Genomic DNA, 14,553 nt, shown 5'->3' on the forward strand with positions numbered 1-14,553 from the left:
AATTCAATTTATTTTATTTCTGATTCCTAAGTATAACAAAATATTTTAATGTTTTAGAATAATTATATGTAATTTTAACTTGAGTGCTATTTATATGCTATTTTAACTTGAGTGCTTCTAAATCTCTGAAGAGATTTAAAATTTCACTTTGTTAAATATCTATGAAATTGTGCCTATTTTAATGTACCTAGTGCCTCTGCTATCTTTTTTTTGTTTTCTTACTCTAGTAGTTCAAATATAAGTACTGTTTCAAGGCTAAATGGAAAGATTGAGAAATAAAAGATATAATTAAATGTAAAACATACTTCAGGGGCCGGTGAGAGTGCTCAGTGGACTAAGTGCCTGTTTTGTCAAATGCAGGGACCAGAGTTCTATCCCTGGTCCCACATGCAGCACTGGCTCCACCCCCCCAGGGCGCACTGAGGTGGAGAATGAGTCCAGGCATGGTGGCACATGCCTGTAATTTCAGCAGTGAGGAGGCTGAAAACAGAAGAATCACTAGGAGTCTGAGCTGTGTAGTGAGACTTTGTACCAAATACATAAAATAAATAAAATAAAACACATTTCAAACTACTGTGGAAATCTTCCCACTAACTGAGTCACAACAGACAATTAATCAAGTGATAGAGAAGGAAAATATGGTATCTGTTTTCCCCTTGAGAAATATTTGTGCTCTGTGGATACAAGGAGAAAAGACAAGTGTTTCTGTCCCTATTTTCCCACTCTGCCCCTTTCCAGTTCTCAGAGCCAATGGCTGATCTTGAAACAGCATCTTCCTTAAGGGGAATTGGAGCAGGAGGGGAAAGCACTACCAGTGATCTTTTAGTTTTCAAAGCATGTAATTACTAGGTATAAATTACTCAACATTATATTTCTTTTTGTAATTTTTTAAAAAATCTTTTATGTACTTACTTATTTGGTACAGGGTCTTGCTACACAGCTTGGACTCCTAGTGATCCCCCTGTCTCAGCCTTCCCAGCAGTGGGATTACAGGTGTGCACCACCACACATGGTTTCAGTGTTCAGCACGTTGGCACTACATGCAGAACTGGGGATTGAATCCAGGTCCTTATGCTTGCCAAGCAGGTGCTTAGACTGGAGCTGTCTCCCCAGCCCAACAATACATTTCTTGATAGCTGCTAGACTGAAATGCTAATGCATTCTTATTGTCTGATACAGTCAATTAGAAAAGTTTTGAGGATGCTACTTTTCTAAGTTGTTCAATCCATGGATTTACATTTGTAGCCTTTCCTATTTTCAACCAAAAGCCCTTCTCCTGCTCAACTGTACACCAAGTAGAATCTGTCACATTACAAGGTGGAGATTAGTATTTACTTTGGAGACTACAAAGTAAATACTGCATTCACTGCATTCACTTACTCTGTTTTACTTATGAGGCAGACTGACTTGAGGTAAGATAGTGCCTCAGCATGATTGCTAGCACTATATTTTGAAATGAGGACTTGAAGACGGCTGTCAAAATTAAGACCTTTTAGCCCAATTTTCTCTTAAAATTTCATGACTGTTTAAAAACAATGTTCTACAGAAATCTTTGTTGTAATACCCTACTAGGCATAATATTCATGACTGCACCCTAAATTAGGAACGCAAAGTTTCTCCAGTTTTGTATTTTATCAATGTTACTTCAGGTTAAAAAAATATTAAGGATGAGGTAATAATCAGCAAAATCATTTCTGTTCAAATAAACAAAATTTTACTTGGTAATGATTTGATAATAATTAGCAAATGTTATGCATACATAATTTTCACATGTTTTCTACATAGGTTAAAAATAGAGTCTTTTATAAAAACAATTCAGTTTCAAAAAGTCAAACTCACCCCACAAGGAACCACAATAGATCTCAGAAGTGAATTCTTTTTCATACATGTGAATTAGTGGTTTTTTACATGTAGAAGAGACACAAGGTGGATTAACATTGACTTCAAAGGTTCTCTTAGTTGATTTTTCAGGTACTTCCATGAATCCAGCATATACTGTTGATAAACAAGAGGGTGATATTAAGAGAAATTGCTAATTTATACAACCTATGTCCTTGAGTGTTTCCATGAAAAAGTCACAGTCTAAAAAAAAACATTCCTTTTCATGTACTATATGTTATTTAATATAACAGATCAGACAACACAAATCACAATGGTTAAACTACACTGCTCAAGTGACTGTTATTAGAATGCAAACAAAATCTAATAAGGGACTCAATTTGTCAACTGTAGCTCAAAGTTATGCACCATAAAAATGTAGAGTAGATTAGACTAAAAGTATACATTCATCTGAATTATGTCAATTAAATATCAGAATAATTTAACTCTTTCAGAGCATTAAGTGACTAAACAGTATTGAATACGAGAACAGATAGAAGCACTGACAAATCATAATAGAAACTTACAGATGGCACAGGCAAAGTCAGCATTAGCAGTCACCCCGGAACCTTTGGAAGGAGATGAGTTATTGGCAAAAGCATCCAACTGTGTCGATGATTCTGATGTGTCTGTATGACCATCTTCATAATCTAGTTCAGGGGATGCAACATCTGAGGCAGTAGAGTTTGAGCCATCACTTCCATCATTTAGCTCCTAAAAGGGCACCAAAATACAATTTTTATTTGTTACCAAGTTTAAGGAGAAGAAAATGCATAGGATTCACTTTAAAACATGAATGTAAAATCTGCAATATATATGAACTTATAAAAATCCGTATTTACTTATAAAACTCAACAACTGGGTTGAGGAGATGGCTCAGCAGTCTAACCACCTGTATGGGAAGCGCAAGGACCCGTTTTTTATTTTTTGTTTTTCGTGGTTTTTTGTTTTTGTTTTTGTTTTTGTTTTTGTGGTACCGGAGATAGAACTCAGGACCCTGCGCTTGCAGGAAAAGACCCGGGTTTGACCCCCAGTACCACATGCAGTGCTGGGAATGTAGCTCAGGGAGAAAGCCCTGGATTCATTGCCCAGTACTGACAAAAAAAAAGTTAAATGGTATTACATGTATATTTTTAAATAAAAACAATCTTCCCTGCTGGCCCAGCCCCCCAGGGCATGCTGAGATGGCAATTAAGAACCAGCATGGTGGTGCGATCTGTAATCCCAGTGCTTGGGAGGCTGAAAACAGGTCAATCACTAAGAGTTCAATCTACGTGGTGAGATTCTGTAGATACTGTAGTAAAAATACATAAGGAAAAAAAGAAAAACAATCTTCTCCGAAAAATTATGTATTAGGCTATACTACCCCAGACACATGATATGAGTAAAGAAAGACAAACAAGACTGTTTTTGTCCTTAGAAGCAAAGAAACGAACCAGCCAAATTAGAGACACTAAAGACCTCCACACAAAGTTCTAGTTAAAATGTTTAATGTTTGGGGGAACAGTGTTAACATCTATTGGGCATAAATGGAAATGCCAAATATTATGTGCAGAAACACATTCCTAAAGAGAGAAAGTTATTATTCTTTACAAATGGCACATTACCTCCTGTTGATGTTCAAAACTCTGTAATTTGGATCTCTCCAAACCTGTAGCATCTGCGTCTGAGTGTTTTTTTCCTTGATTGGGTCCAAATGCACTGTTCTCTTCATTGATGCCACTGACTCTCTTACTTCCTTTACTCCTGGTACCTCTTTCACTTCCTATGTCATCTCCAAGTCTTTCCTGATCTCCAATGGCTTCACTGCCTCCACTAGTAGCACTTCTTCCAAGGCTTCTACTGCTAGAGCCTCTACAGGTATCATCTTTTCCATCACTGCCATCTTGCTTGCAGCTTCCATCTTTATCACAGTTTGCCCTAATAACAAGGACAAATTGAAGAAAACCACTCAATAAATGAAAACACAGCTGAAAGTCAGTAAATGAAACAAAAATTAAAAATCTCTTTCATACATATACCATGTCTAGGTGTGTTTTTGCTCTGCGCAAACAACACTAGTATTCAGAGAAAAGTACCAAGTGTCAATCTTAAATACTGACTAGCACCATACCACTCTCAGTTCCTGGGTTATATTTGAGTTACAGAGGAAAAATAACATTTTGGTGGGGATATAGCTCAGCAGCATAAGTACCTGCCTGGCAAGCACAAGGTCCCAAGTTTGATTTTGGGGACCAAAAAATAAAAAAAAATAATAAAAGAAATCACATTTTTTGTTAGATACATGTATTAGATCTCAAACTTGCCATGCTTCACCCACTCAATGAAAGTCTTGATAGACCATTCTGGCACCAGGAATTTAACTTGGGATCTTGAACTTGCCAGGCAGGAACTTACTCTACTGAGTTAGATCTCTGGCCTTTGATAGCACAAACATGTACCTTTTTCTTGCATAATAGATTACTTCATGCATTAGAAATTTCACAGCTACATAAACAGTTAAGCCAGTATTATTGGCTCAGCCGCAACACACTTGAATAATTCATTCTGCATATCTATTTTATGTTAAATTTGACACATTTTAACATATATTGACTTGTTTCTACAGAATATCATTTATCAACTGATCTCCCAGAAAGTTAAAATATTGACCTAATATCTTGTATAACGACGGTAGTCATTTAATCAGTTTGAATAAAACACTAAACTTGCCAAAATGTCTTAGTATTCTCTTTTATTTTCCATAGGGGCACAATCAGTATACACGACTTATATAGTATTCTCTTTTTTTGCGTAACAACTATTAGACATAAGTGCCTGTAGTGATTCAAAAAACAAGTCTATGTGACAATGGAATTCTGGTTTTTCTACCTGGAGTACTAGAAACTGAATCCAGAGCTTAGTGTATGCACTCTATTACTGAATTACATCATGAATCCTTTTGTTTTAGTTTCTGTTTTGAGACAGGTTCTCCTTAAGTTGCTAAGTGGGTCTGAAACTAACCATCTACCTGCTTCAGACTCTCAACAATGAAAATTTTGATAGATTCTTTTTTGGTACCAGGGAAAAGAAAAACCAGGGCAATTGAATTTGCCAGGCATGTACTCACTTCACTGAGTTGTATCTCCGGCCCCTGATAGACCTTGTACTAATTAACTAGGTAGATATCATGCTACATTTATTACGTACATGTTAAAATGTCAAGTGTTTCACAAATGCATAAGTATGTTTGAAAATACTTTTGTTCATTTATTATGCTTGTTGCTTTATATAGTAATAAAATTTAAGGGCCGGCCTCATAGCTCAGCAGACTAAAGTGCCTGGTTAAGCAGAGCACAGCAGCTGGGGTTAAGTCCCAGTCGTGCTGTGCTGGCCCCACCCCCGCGATGCACTGAGATGGCGATTGAGACCGGGCATAGTGGTGCGGGCCTGTAATCCCAGCACTTGGGAGGCTGAAAACAGGAGAATCACTAAGAGTCTGATAGATGTAGTGAAACTCTGTAGACCTTGTCTTAAATACAGAAAAAAAATTTTTAGTCACAATAATCTTACTATCAATGTTCAGACCACACCAGTTATAAAACAAGTAATAAATATGTGAATGTTAATAAAATAGTATGCAACTAGTGTGAAATTAAGCATTCTACATTAGAACAATTTAGAACATACTAATAATCACTTGTTTGCCAATATTCTGGGGTAATTCAGTCTCCCTCAAGATAACACAGTATATTTTCAAAATAAAACAAAGATGCAAACAATTCTAAAGTCATAAAACACATATAATATGAATCACTGAGAAAACCAACCTTGAACAATTAGCACCAACATGATTTTTATCTATGCTATCAACAGACTCATCAATGTTGTTCTCAACAGCATGGTCTTCACAGACATCCTTTTCCTGAGCAACCTGTTTATCCAAATCTTCATTGCTATTAGAATGGCCATAGGAATCTTCATAAACATCATTAGAAACACCTTCACCACCATCGGTATCAGCAGCAGTGTCATAGAGTTCCACATATTCACCATTCTCCTCAGGTGGCTCAAGGACAGATTCAGGACTTAACCAATCATTCCAGAAGACATCGGGAACTGAGTTATGGCCTGGCCATTCATTTGTCAAGTACACAGGGGGTGATATTTTTCCTACTTTAAATCCGTGTGGAATCTGTGTGCAGAAGAAAGATTAATGTAGCCTCTAGTACACTTTTATTTTCTTCTAGATTTTAAAGTTTTCAAGATGCAAACATTTTAAAACATATTTTCAGTTTAAATAAAGATATACACTTACTAGAGACTTAATATTTTAGTGAGGATGAGATGTCAAAACCCAAACATTAAACTATGATTATTAGTGGACTTCCTAGAGCACACAAGGAAAGTATATACTCAACTTATTTTTATTAGCCCTACTTGTCTGCTGAGGAGTTAACAGTTTCTTTTGATGCTAGAGAGAACAAGAAATTTGATGCTCTATAGGTATTTTCCTTTTGTGAAAAATTTTCCCTTGATGGGGGGGTTAATGCATAGCCTGTGTAATTTATAAGTTAGTTTTGTAGGTTTGTCTTTATATGCTTAATTTATCTTAAACAATATCAAACACTTCTAAAAAGCTAATTAATATAAACTCACTTCTTGAATATGAGATATATCATTCAGCAACTTTTGGGCATGGATGTGTCTGGTAAAGGCAATTACAAAATTAAAATTATCAGAAAGCACACTTCAAAATGATCTTGAAGGCATTTATATTTATGTATCAGAAAACATTTTGTTTTTCATTAAATATTTTCATTTTATACATTGTCTCATCAACCAAGGAATGTTATTAAACTCAAATTGAAGATAGGAAAGTTCAAATTGAACTTTCACTCCCTTAATTTGACTTCAGCTTCTACAGGTATCTACTTATTACTCCTATCTTTAATATGTTCACATTGCTAGAAAAATGTGAAATTAATGACGGATTAGTGGGTTTTTTTCCCCATTTCCATATGAACTTCTAAATTTTGTATTCTGAATGTTTACACATAAGGAATCTGTCTTGAGAAGATTAATTAAAAATCAAATACTTTAATCTTTCCCTCCTTAAGTGAAGAGGAGAAAATTTAGGTGAAAACATAAATGAAAATTAAAAGGAACAAGTACAAATGTGTTAAGATTGAAACCTACATGAATATCAACCAGCAACTTCTGATCAATAGTAGAATAAGGCGGTGATGACTGGGACCTCCTCCCAGTCACAGGACTCTTCTCAGAAGATTCTATGGAATGTCAAAAATACATTAGTAATACTGGTGGTTACAGTGATTGCCTTCATTATGTAATGCTCCAATTCAATCTCTTGTTTTTTCATAACCTCTGTAATTCCATTTAGGAAAGAATACCTGTAAATATTCATGGGGTCCAAATCCTAAGTTCTGTCATTTCAGCTAGCAGCAGACTCAAGATTTCTTCCATCTAAAGACCTATATGGCTGAATTTTTTCCAATATTAAATATGTATTTGCTAAATATTTCTATTTGTGTAAAAAGGTGCACAAGACTGGTATCCAGGTAGATCTACTTAATTAAAAATGAACGTATCAAGAATATGAAGGACTAGGAATATGACTGGATTTACATGATAACCAGTAAAGAAGGCAATTGTATTAATTAGAAAATGATAATTAGTCCAAAATTACATGATTTGACACTTCACGCTTAACTCCCCATCTTCGATTTGCTCCTAGTGACATATCCTTAAATATGTAAAATTAAGAGTGAACTACTAACAAGATGAAAATTTTAACCTTTTTTTGGTAAAGCTATAACTTCCTATAATAGCCCTGCACAATGGAGCTTTCCATATGGATGAAAATGTTGTGTATTTTTACTGTCCAGTACCATAGCCACTAGTCACAAATGATTCCAGAGCACTTGAAATGTTACGAGTGCACATGGGAAATATACTTTTAAATTTAATTTGTCAGGTTTTCATTTTAAAACTTCATGTTACTATTTGTTGTCACATTAGACAGATCAACTCCATAATGTGGTTATCTTCATTTACTAAGTTCAGAAGTGTAACTTTTGATATTAATCTCACTGGTAAATAATAAATGTAGTTAAAAACCAAGTGAAATTATATATCAGGCTCAAAAGTCAGTGGATCTGTGTGAGTGTACCTGCAAAAAGCTTCTCTAAAGGAATACTCAGGTCACTGCTTATGATTTTTTTTACATTGGGATTTTAAAGATAAATAGTTTTGCTCCTCTTTTATTTGTATTCTTAGCAAAATGGCCAAATGAAAGACAATTACCACTCTAAAAAGCACGCATTTTAAAACACTACTGCAACCGGTGAACATTACAAGCATACTCTACAGTGCATTTCTTCATCTTCTGACATTTGTGATTTTGCCATTGAATTTTTTTGTGGGAAACAATTTTCTCAAGTCTTTTGCTTATGACAGTAGACCAAGTAAGAAGTTTGATTCAGTGCCTTCTGACATGGAGAAAAATATATAATAAGGTGTTTTCTACAAGAGGGAGGTTGAAATTTCACAGTATCTATTTAGTACAATATACAACAAAAGGTGAAATCCTGAAAAGGAATTTGGGTATTTCTGTCTCCCTCTTCCTTGGATCAATGCTACTTAGCAGCTTTGGTGCATACTTTATTTCAAAAATAAAACATGAAAAAACCTTAAAATTTTAGTTGTTTGCCCAGTATACAAAAATTGGTGCTACTTGAACAAAAAAGAGAAGATTCTGAGAAAAAAAATATTCAGGCTTATCTTACCTCTCAGATGACAGTACAAGAAAACACTACTAATTAAATAAATTCTGTCATTACTTGATTCTCCTACACTGAAGAATGGGATTTTTAAGTTCACAGTTTTGAACACTAGTTTTCTGTGTTTTCCTAATTTTAGTACAATGTATATTTCACATTTTTACAAATAACTTGGTGGCTCCAACAGGCATTTGTTCTTTTCTTATCTTAACTGGGATAATTAGAACTAGGTGATGCCATATTTTATGATCTAAGGTACAATTTTTGTTTTATCATCACGTATCACAAAATTTTAATTTAGTTAAATGCCCTCAAAGGCATATCTTGAAAAATGACACTTGTTTGAAATTCATGTCATTGGGCTGGCCAAATAGCTCAGCTAATGAAAGCACCTGCAAGTAGGTGCAGGTCCCACCCCTGGGTTGTGCTGAGAAAGCAACTGAGACTGAACATGGTTGCATATGCCTGTAATACCAGCACTTGGGAGACTGTAAACAGGAGAATCACTACTAGTCTGATCTAGTAGTGAGACCCTGAACACTTGTAGACCCTTCCCTAAAATACAGAAAAAAAGTTCATATTACAATTTGTGAAGTTCTTTTATATGATTAATTTATTTATGTACAATGAGTAAGGTAATCACTTTTCACTATTTAGAAATACTTATGGGGAGACCACTCACTCAGGGTGCCCCTCCTGTCCCTCTCTCAGACAGGAGCTTTCTTTCCCCCAATAAATATGTTTTGCTCATAAAAAGAAATCCTTATGATATGCTGCTTATATCACATTTTAAGAGGTTAAATAAAAAGCTAACAAAACACACACTGATAACTATTTTATCCATTATTCTAAAGGTTAATTATATATTTTCCCTACTGGAGAATACTTTCTAAAACTATTTTTCTTATTTGTCTTTCCTGGGATAGAAACTGAATAAAGTTGACCCCTGTACTTTCTTAAGACACATTTCAAGAAAAAAACTTAAGAAAAAACGTTTTCTGTTCCACAAAGGTCACCACTAACCACCCAATTGCTAAACCCAAAGGTCTTCTCTCCTAATCCTATTTAGATTCCCTGACATGTTTGGTTCATTTTCTCGCAGAAGTCTTCTTTTTTGACTTCTGAAATACAAACTATTAAACATTAATGTTATTTGACTGTTGGAACTCTGTGCTTTAATTCACCTGATGCTGCTTGAAATTTCTGAGGATTTTGCTGGCTCCTTCCTCTGATATCAATGGGATTCTGTGCTTGTTCCAAAAGAGATGGTTGAGGGACACTAATGAAAAGAAAGAAAAGCATGGACCACATCCTGACATTTATAAAGTGGAACCTACATACAATTCAACAAAAGACTGATTAAAAGGTTCTGTTAAATACATAAGGATATATATAACATGGAAAAGAATTAGAGCTTAAGTTATTGCTTCCAATTTCCATTTTCCACCAGATCTGCTATTTTATTAAGAACAGAGAAATAATTACCAAGATGGAGAAATATAAAACATGCTTTCACACAGCGTGATTTTTTTCGCATATCACTTATTTATAAAATTTTCTATGAATTTTCTTTAAGGTAACAATAAGACAATAGTATTTCCAGGTGAATATAGCAATAGACATAATTAACAATATTTGTGAATCTTTTAGCATGGAAAATATAGTAAATAATTATTTTATAAACATTTGTGCTATTATCCTGAAATTGATATGGTTAGATTTTGTCTTCTTTTAAATGTAGTTGGTGATTTAGATGGGATGACAGAGAGACAGTTCAGTTGTAACCAAATTTAAAGGCGAACAATGTAAAATTTTATAATCACTTTAAAATTTGTGTACTAGAAGGAATTCGGTTACTGATTTAGGCTTGGAGTAGTCAAAGACTTTTTGAAGACCCAAAATTTAAGGGAAAACTTTAGTGTCATTTTAGATAATTTTGTAAATATAACTATACCTGAAAGCAATTAATTTTTCACTCATAAATATAATTTTTTAAAGTGAATAATCATTACCAGACTGACACTAAGTTTAACTTTTAAACACTGAATTATTTTAAAAATTATGTTCCGTGGTACCAAGTACAACTATAAAACTTCCTTCAAGGACAGAAGCACTAGGAGAGCCCAACATTGAGAGTGTGAATTAAAAGAAAATTTTTGGTCTTGATTTCTAATTTTTCAATATTTCTACCCTCTTCTTCATCTGAAGACATAAATACAAATGCTAAAAAGTAAAAAGGAAAGAATATCTGTATTACATAACATTATTTGTGTCATTTGACCACAGTGTCCGATATCTTGAATATTGAGACTACTTTAAAAATAGTTCTTGAGAGATTGAATGAATATAGGCCAAGTTCTTTAAATGATGCTTGGAGGTTGAGAGGTTATGATTACAAAAAATATGTTTTAAAATTCAGCTTTCAGATATAACCACATCTGCTCACAAAACGTAAAATATGGAACATGATCATGGAAGATTACCAATACAGTGAAGATGAAAAACATGTATGGTGTTAATATTACAAATAATGTAACATTGAGATAATACCTGAATTTGATGATAGGTAAATTTCAGGTCATAAATCCTAGTATGTAGCATTCTCATCTGCATTTGGAAATAAATTATGTGTGTATGTGTGTGTGCGTGTTTGTACATGTATGTGCTTTATCATGTAATGGTCAAAAATTCACTTGAAATACCTCTTTATCATCAATTACTAATTGAAAATTACCAAACAATTTGATTTACTATTTTTGTAATACTATGGATCATACTAGAAAACTGTCAAACTAAAGAACATTGGGCTGCAGTTGATCCAGATGTTAAATATGTAGTTATTGTATCACCATAGTTAAGGTTGTAAACCTGGACAATCATGTTAAAGTTGCTACTTGTATTTTAGTTTTGACTTCTCAGTGAAGTTGTTGGCAAAGAAACAAAGCTTAGTTTTCCACAAGAGGGTTAGTAATAAGTAACTGAAACTGTGCAATCAGAGACAAATACCTTGAATGGAACTTGACATGGTGTGTGCAATTCTTGTTGGCAGGCATGGAAGCAGATCTGTCTTGCATCTTAAATACAGAATGAAACATTTCCATAAATTCTAACTAATAAATTATTTTGAGATAATAATTTATAGAAAAATACTTTTCTTTGTATATTTTCTGAAAAATATAACATGACTTTATAAAGAGACTTTATTTTCACTTTTACCAATATTATTGCATTGAGACTGCTTACTGACAATTTGTGATGGGTTCTTTCAATTCTAGAATAGGAACAAGTTCTAAAAAGTATCTAGTCAAAAATTCTTATACTTGTCCTAGAAATAAGTAGCCCAGAGAAGAAAAATGACTTTTCTAAGAAGTTTGCACCCAGTCAAAGTAATATGTAAAATGAGAATCTGGACTTTTAAATCTCATTAAATATTCGAAGTTATCACATTTATTTTTCTATAAAGTCCATATTTCTCACTTAAAATTTAAGAATGTGACTTAAAAACATTTGCATTTCAGCTAATTCTAGATTTTCCAAGGTTGTCATACACACACACACACACACACACACACACACACACAATTACCCAGTTGCCGTGAGGGGGACAAGTTTACTTTCTGCAAATATTGGGAGATAGGACCATGGAATCTGTTCTGTCTCTTTAATTTCACATCCTAGGTCTTATTTATAATAGTTATTAGATGCTAAAAATTATTCTGACAATGACATTTGATTCTTTAGAGAACGAATTTCAATATGATACACTTCAAAAAAAAAATAACTGTGTTTGCAGTTGTGTCTGCATCTTCTAAGACACAACTGCAAACACATTCAACCACTTTATCTTGGATAAAGGGGCCAAACAGGCTCACTGGAAAAAAGATAACCTCTTTAATAAATGGTGCTGAAAAAACTGGCTTTCTACATGCCAAAGGCTAAACTAGACACATACCTATCACCATGCACAAAGCTACCATCAAAATAGAACAAAGATTTAAATATTAAAAAAGAAACACTAAATCTTCTGGAGGAATATATAGATAGAAATCTTAAAGACTTAGTGGTAGGTAGAGAACTCATGAACAAAAATTAACTTGCACAGTAAATATTTCAAAGAATCAACAACTGGGATCTCATCTTTTTGAAAAGTTTCTGTACTTCAAAGCAAATCTCCAACAATGTAGAAAGAAAACCCACAAACTTGGAAAACATTATGACTAACTGTCCCTCTGATGAAGGTCTTCTACCTAGAATATATAAAAAAATAAAAAAATCCGGTCCCCCAAGTTCAAAGACCCAATCCAAAAATGGGCATCTGAGATGAATATACACTTCTCTGAGAAAGAAATACAAATAGCAAGTAAATACATGTAAAAAGGTTCAACATCATTGGTCATTCAAGAAATGCAAGTTAAAACAACACTGAGATTCCATCTCACCCTAGTAAGAATGACTAACATCAAGAAGTCAGCCAATAACAAATGCTGGAGCAGCTGTGGAGAAAAAGAAACACTTCTGCACTGTTGGTGGTAGTGCATACTGGTATAATCACTATGGAAATCAGTGTGAAGATTCCTTAAAAGGCTAGGACTGGCAATCCCATTCAAGCCAGCTATTCCTCTCCTGGGTATTTTTCCAGAAGAACTGAAGACCTCATACCACAGTGATATTTGTTCACCCATGTGTATACCAGCACAATTTGTCATAGCTAAATCATGGAAACAACCCAAATGCTCATCAGCTGAATAATGGCTAAAGAATATGTGGTATTTTTACATAATGGAATATTATTCAGCTATAAAACAGGAAAAATTTCAGTCTTTTGTCGATAAATGGATGCAACTAAAGAACATACTCTTGGTTTTTTGTTTTTTTGTTTTTGTTTTTGTTTTTTGCAGAACCGGGGATTGAACTCAGGCCCTTGCACTTGCCAGGGAAGGGCTTATTCCACTGAGCCATCTCCCCGGGCCCAAGAACATACTCTTAAGTGCAATAAATTACACTTACATGTGCAAACATCATATTGTCTCCTTCGTGTGAGAATATGAAAAAGACAAACGGAATCTGAAGGGTACCATAGATACGGGGAAATAGGGAATGAACTTATTCAAAAGGAAAGCATTACTGCGTGGAGAAGGAAAGGAGAGGGGTGTGGGACAGCGATTTATCTATGTATGTAAGCAGGATAATCTGGACAACTGTACTGTGCATTTTTGCTTGTCTATGGAAAGGAGCAGTTAATGCTTAATTTGTTTCATCTCCTTTTTTCAATTGTTTTCTCTTCTTAATTCCTTACACATTTCTGCCTTTTTTTTCTTCATCCTTCCAATTTTACGTGTATGTATCTGGTAATATGATTAACTGGTTAGAAGACAACACTCTATTACAACAAATACTGTGAAATTCATATTACATCCTTAAGTGAAACTCTGTATCACTTACATTTTTTCCATTTTACTTCTAATTTGTACTCTTTAAAAAATGGAAATAAAATAGAAATAAAAAATAAAATTATCTAATATTTTCATGCTGATTAACTCACTACACAGTTTCTATGAACTATACTCTACTACCACACTATTTTCTCCTATGAAATGACCTTTCAAGTCCATCTTTACACTACAAAAAAAACTAATTTTCTCTGTGTGTGTATCTGTCTGTCTGTCTGTGTGTCCGTCTGTCTCTCTCTCTCTGTCTCTCTGTGTCTCTGTCTCTCCCTCCCTCCTTTCCTCCCTCTAGGGTCATGCTATTTGGTTCAGGCTGGCCTCAAACTCACAGGCTGGCCTCAAACACACAGTGATCTCCCTGCCTCAGTCTCCTGAGTTCTGGGATTGTAGGCATATGCTACCATGCCCGACATAGTCCTGCCAATATATCACCTGATTGTATTTTT

At 34.3% G+C, this 14,553-nt stretch overlaps 1 protein-coding gene across 1 annotated transcript in view; it reads right to left on the reverse strand.

Annotated features, from left to right (window-relative positions):
* The window catches only part of Nrk (Nik related kinase), a 131,598-nt gene that overhangs the window by 17,863 nt on the left and 99,182 nt on the right, over positions 1 to 14,553 (reverse strand). The window contains exons 15-21 of the mRNA XM_004646206.2: positions 11,667 to 11,734; positions 9,845 to 9,939; positions 7,057 to 7,148; positions 5,688 to 6,052; positions 3,486 to 3,798; positions 2,406 to 2,592; positions 1,840 to 1,995 (exon numbers count right to left, since the gene is read on the reverse strand). Of these exons, the coding sequence (XP_004646263.1) occupies positions 1,840 to 1,995; positions 2,406 to 2,592; positions 3,486 to 3,798; positions 5,688 to 6,052; positions 7,057 to 7,148; positions 9,845 to 9,939; positions 11,667 to 11,734 (1,276 nt within the window). The remainder of the gene's footprint in view (positions 1 to 1,839; positions 1,996 to 2,405; positions 2,593 to 3,485; positions 3,799 to 5,687; positions 6,053 to 7,056; positions 7,149 to 9,844; positions 9,940 to 11,666; positions 11,735 to 14,553) is intronic.

Source organism: Octodon degus, unplaced genomic scaffold, assembly GCF_000260255.1.
Source record: "Octodon degus isolate 3935 unplaced genomic scaffold, OctDeg1.0 scaffold00259, whole genome shotgun sequence".
NCBI classification, from domain to species: Eukaryota; Metazoa; Chordata; class Mammalia; order Rodentia; family Octodontidae; genus Octodon; species Octodon degus.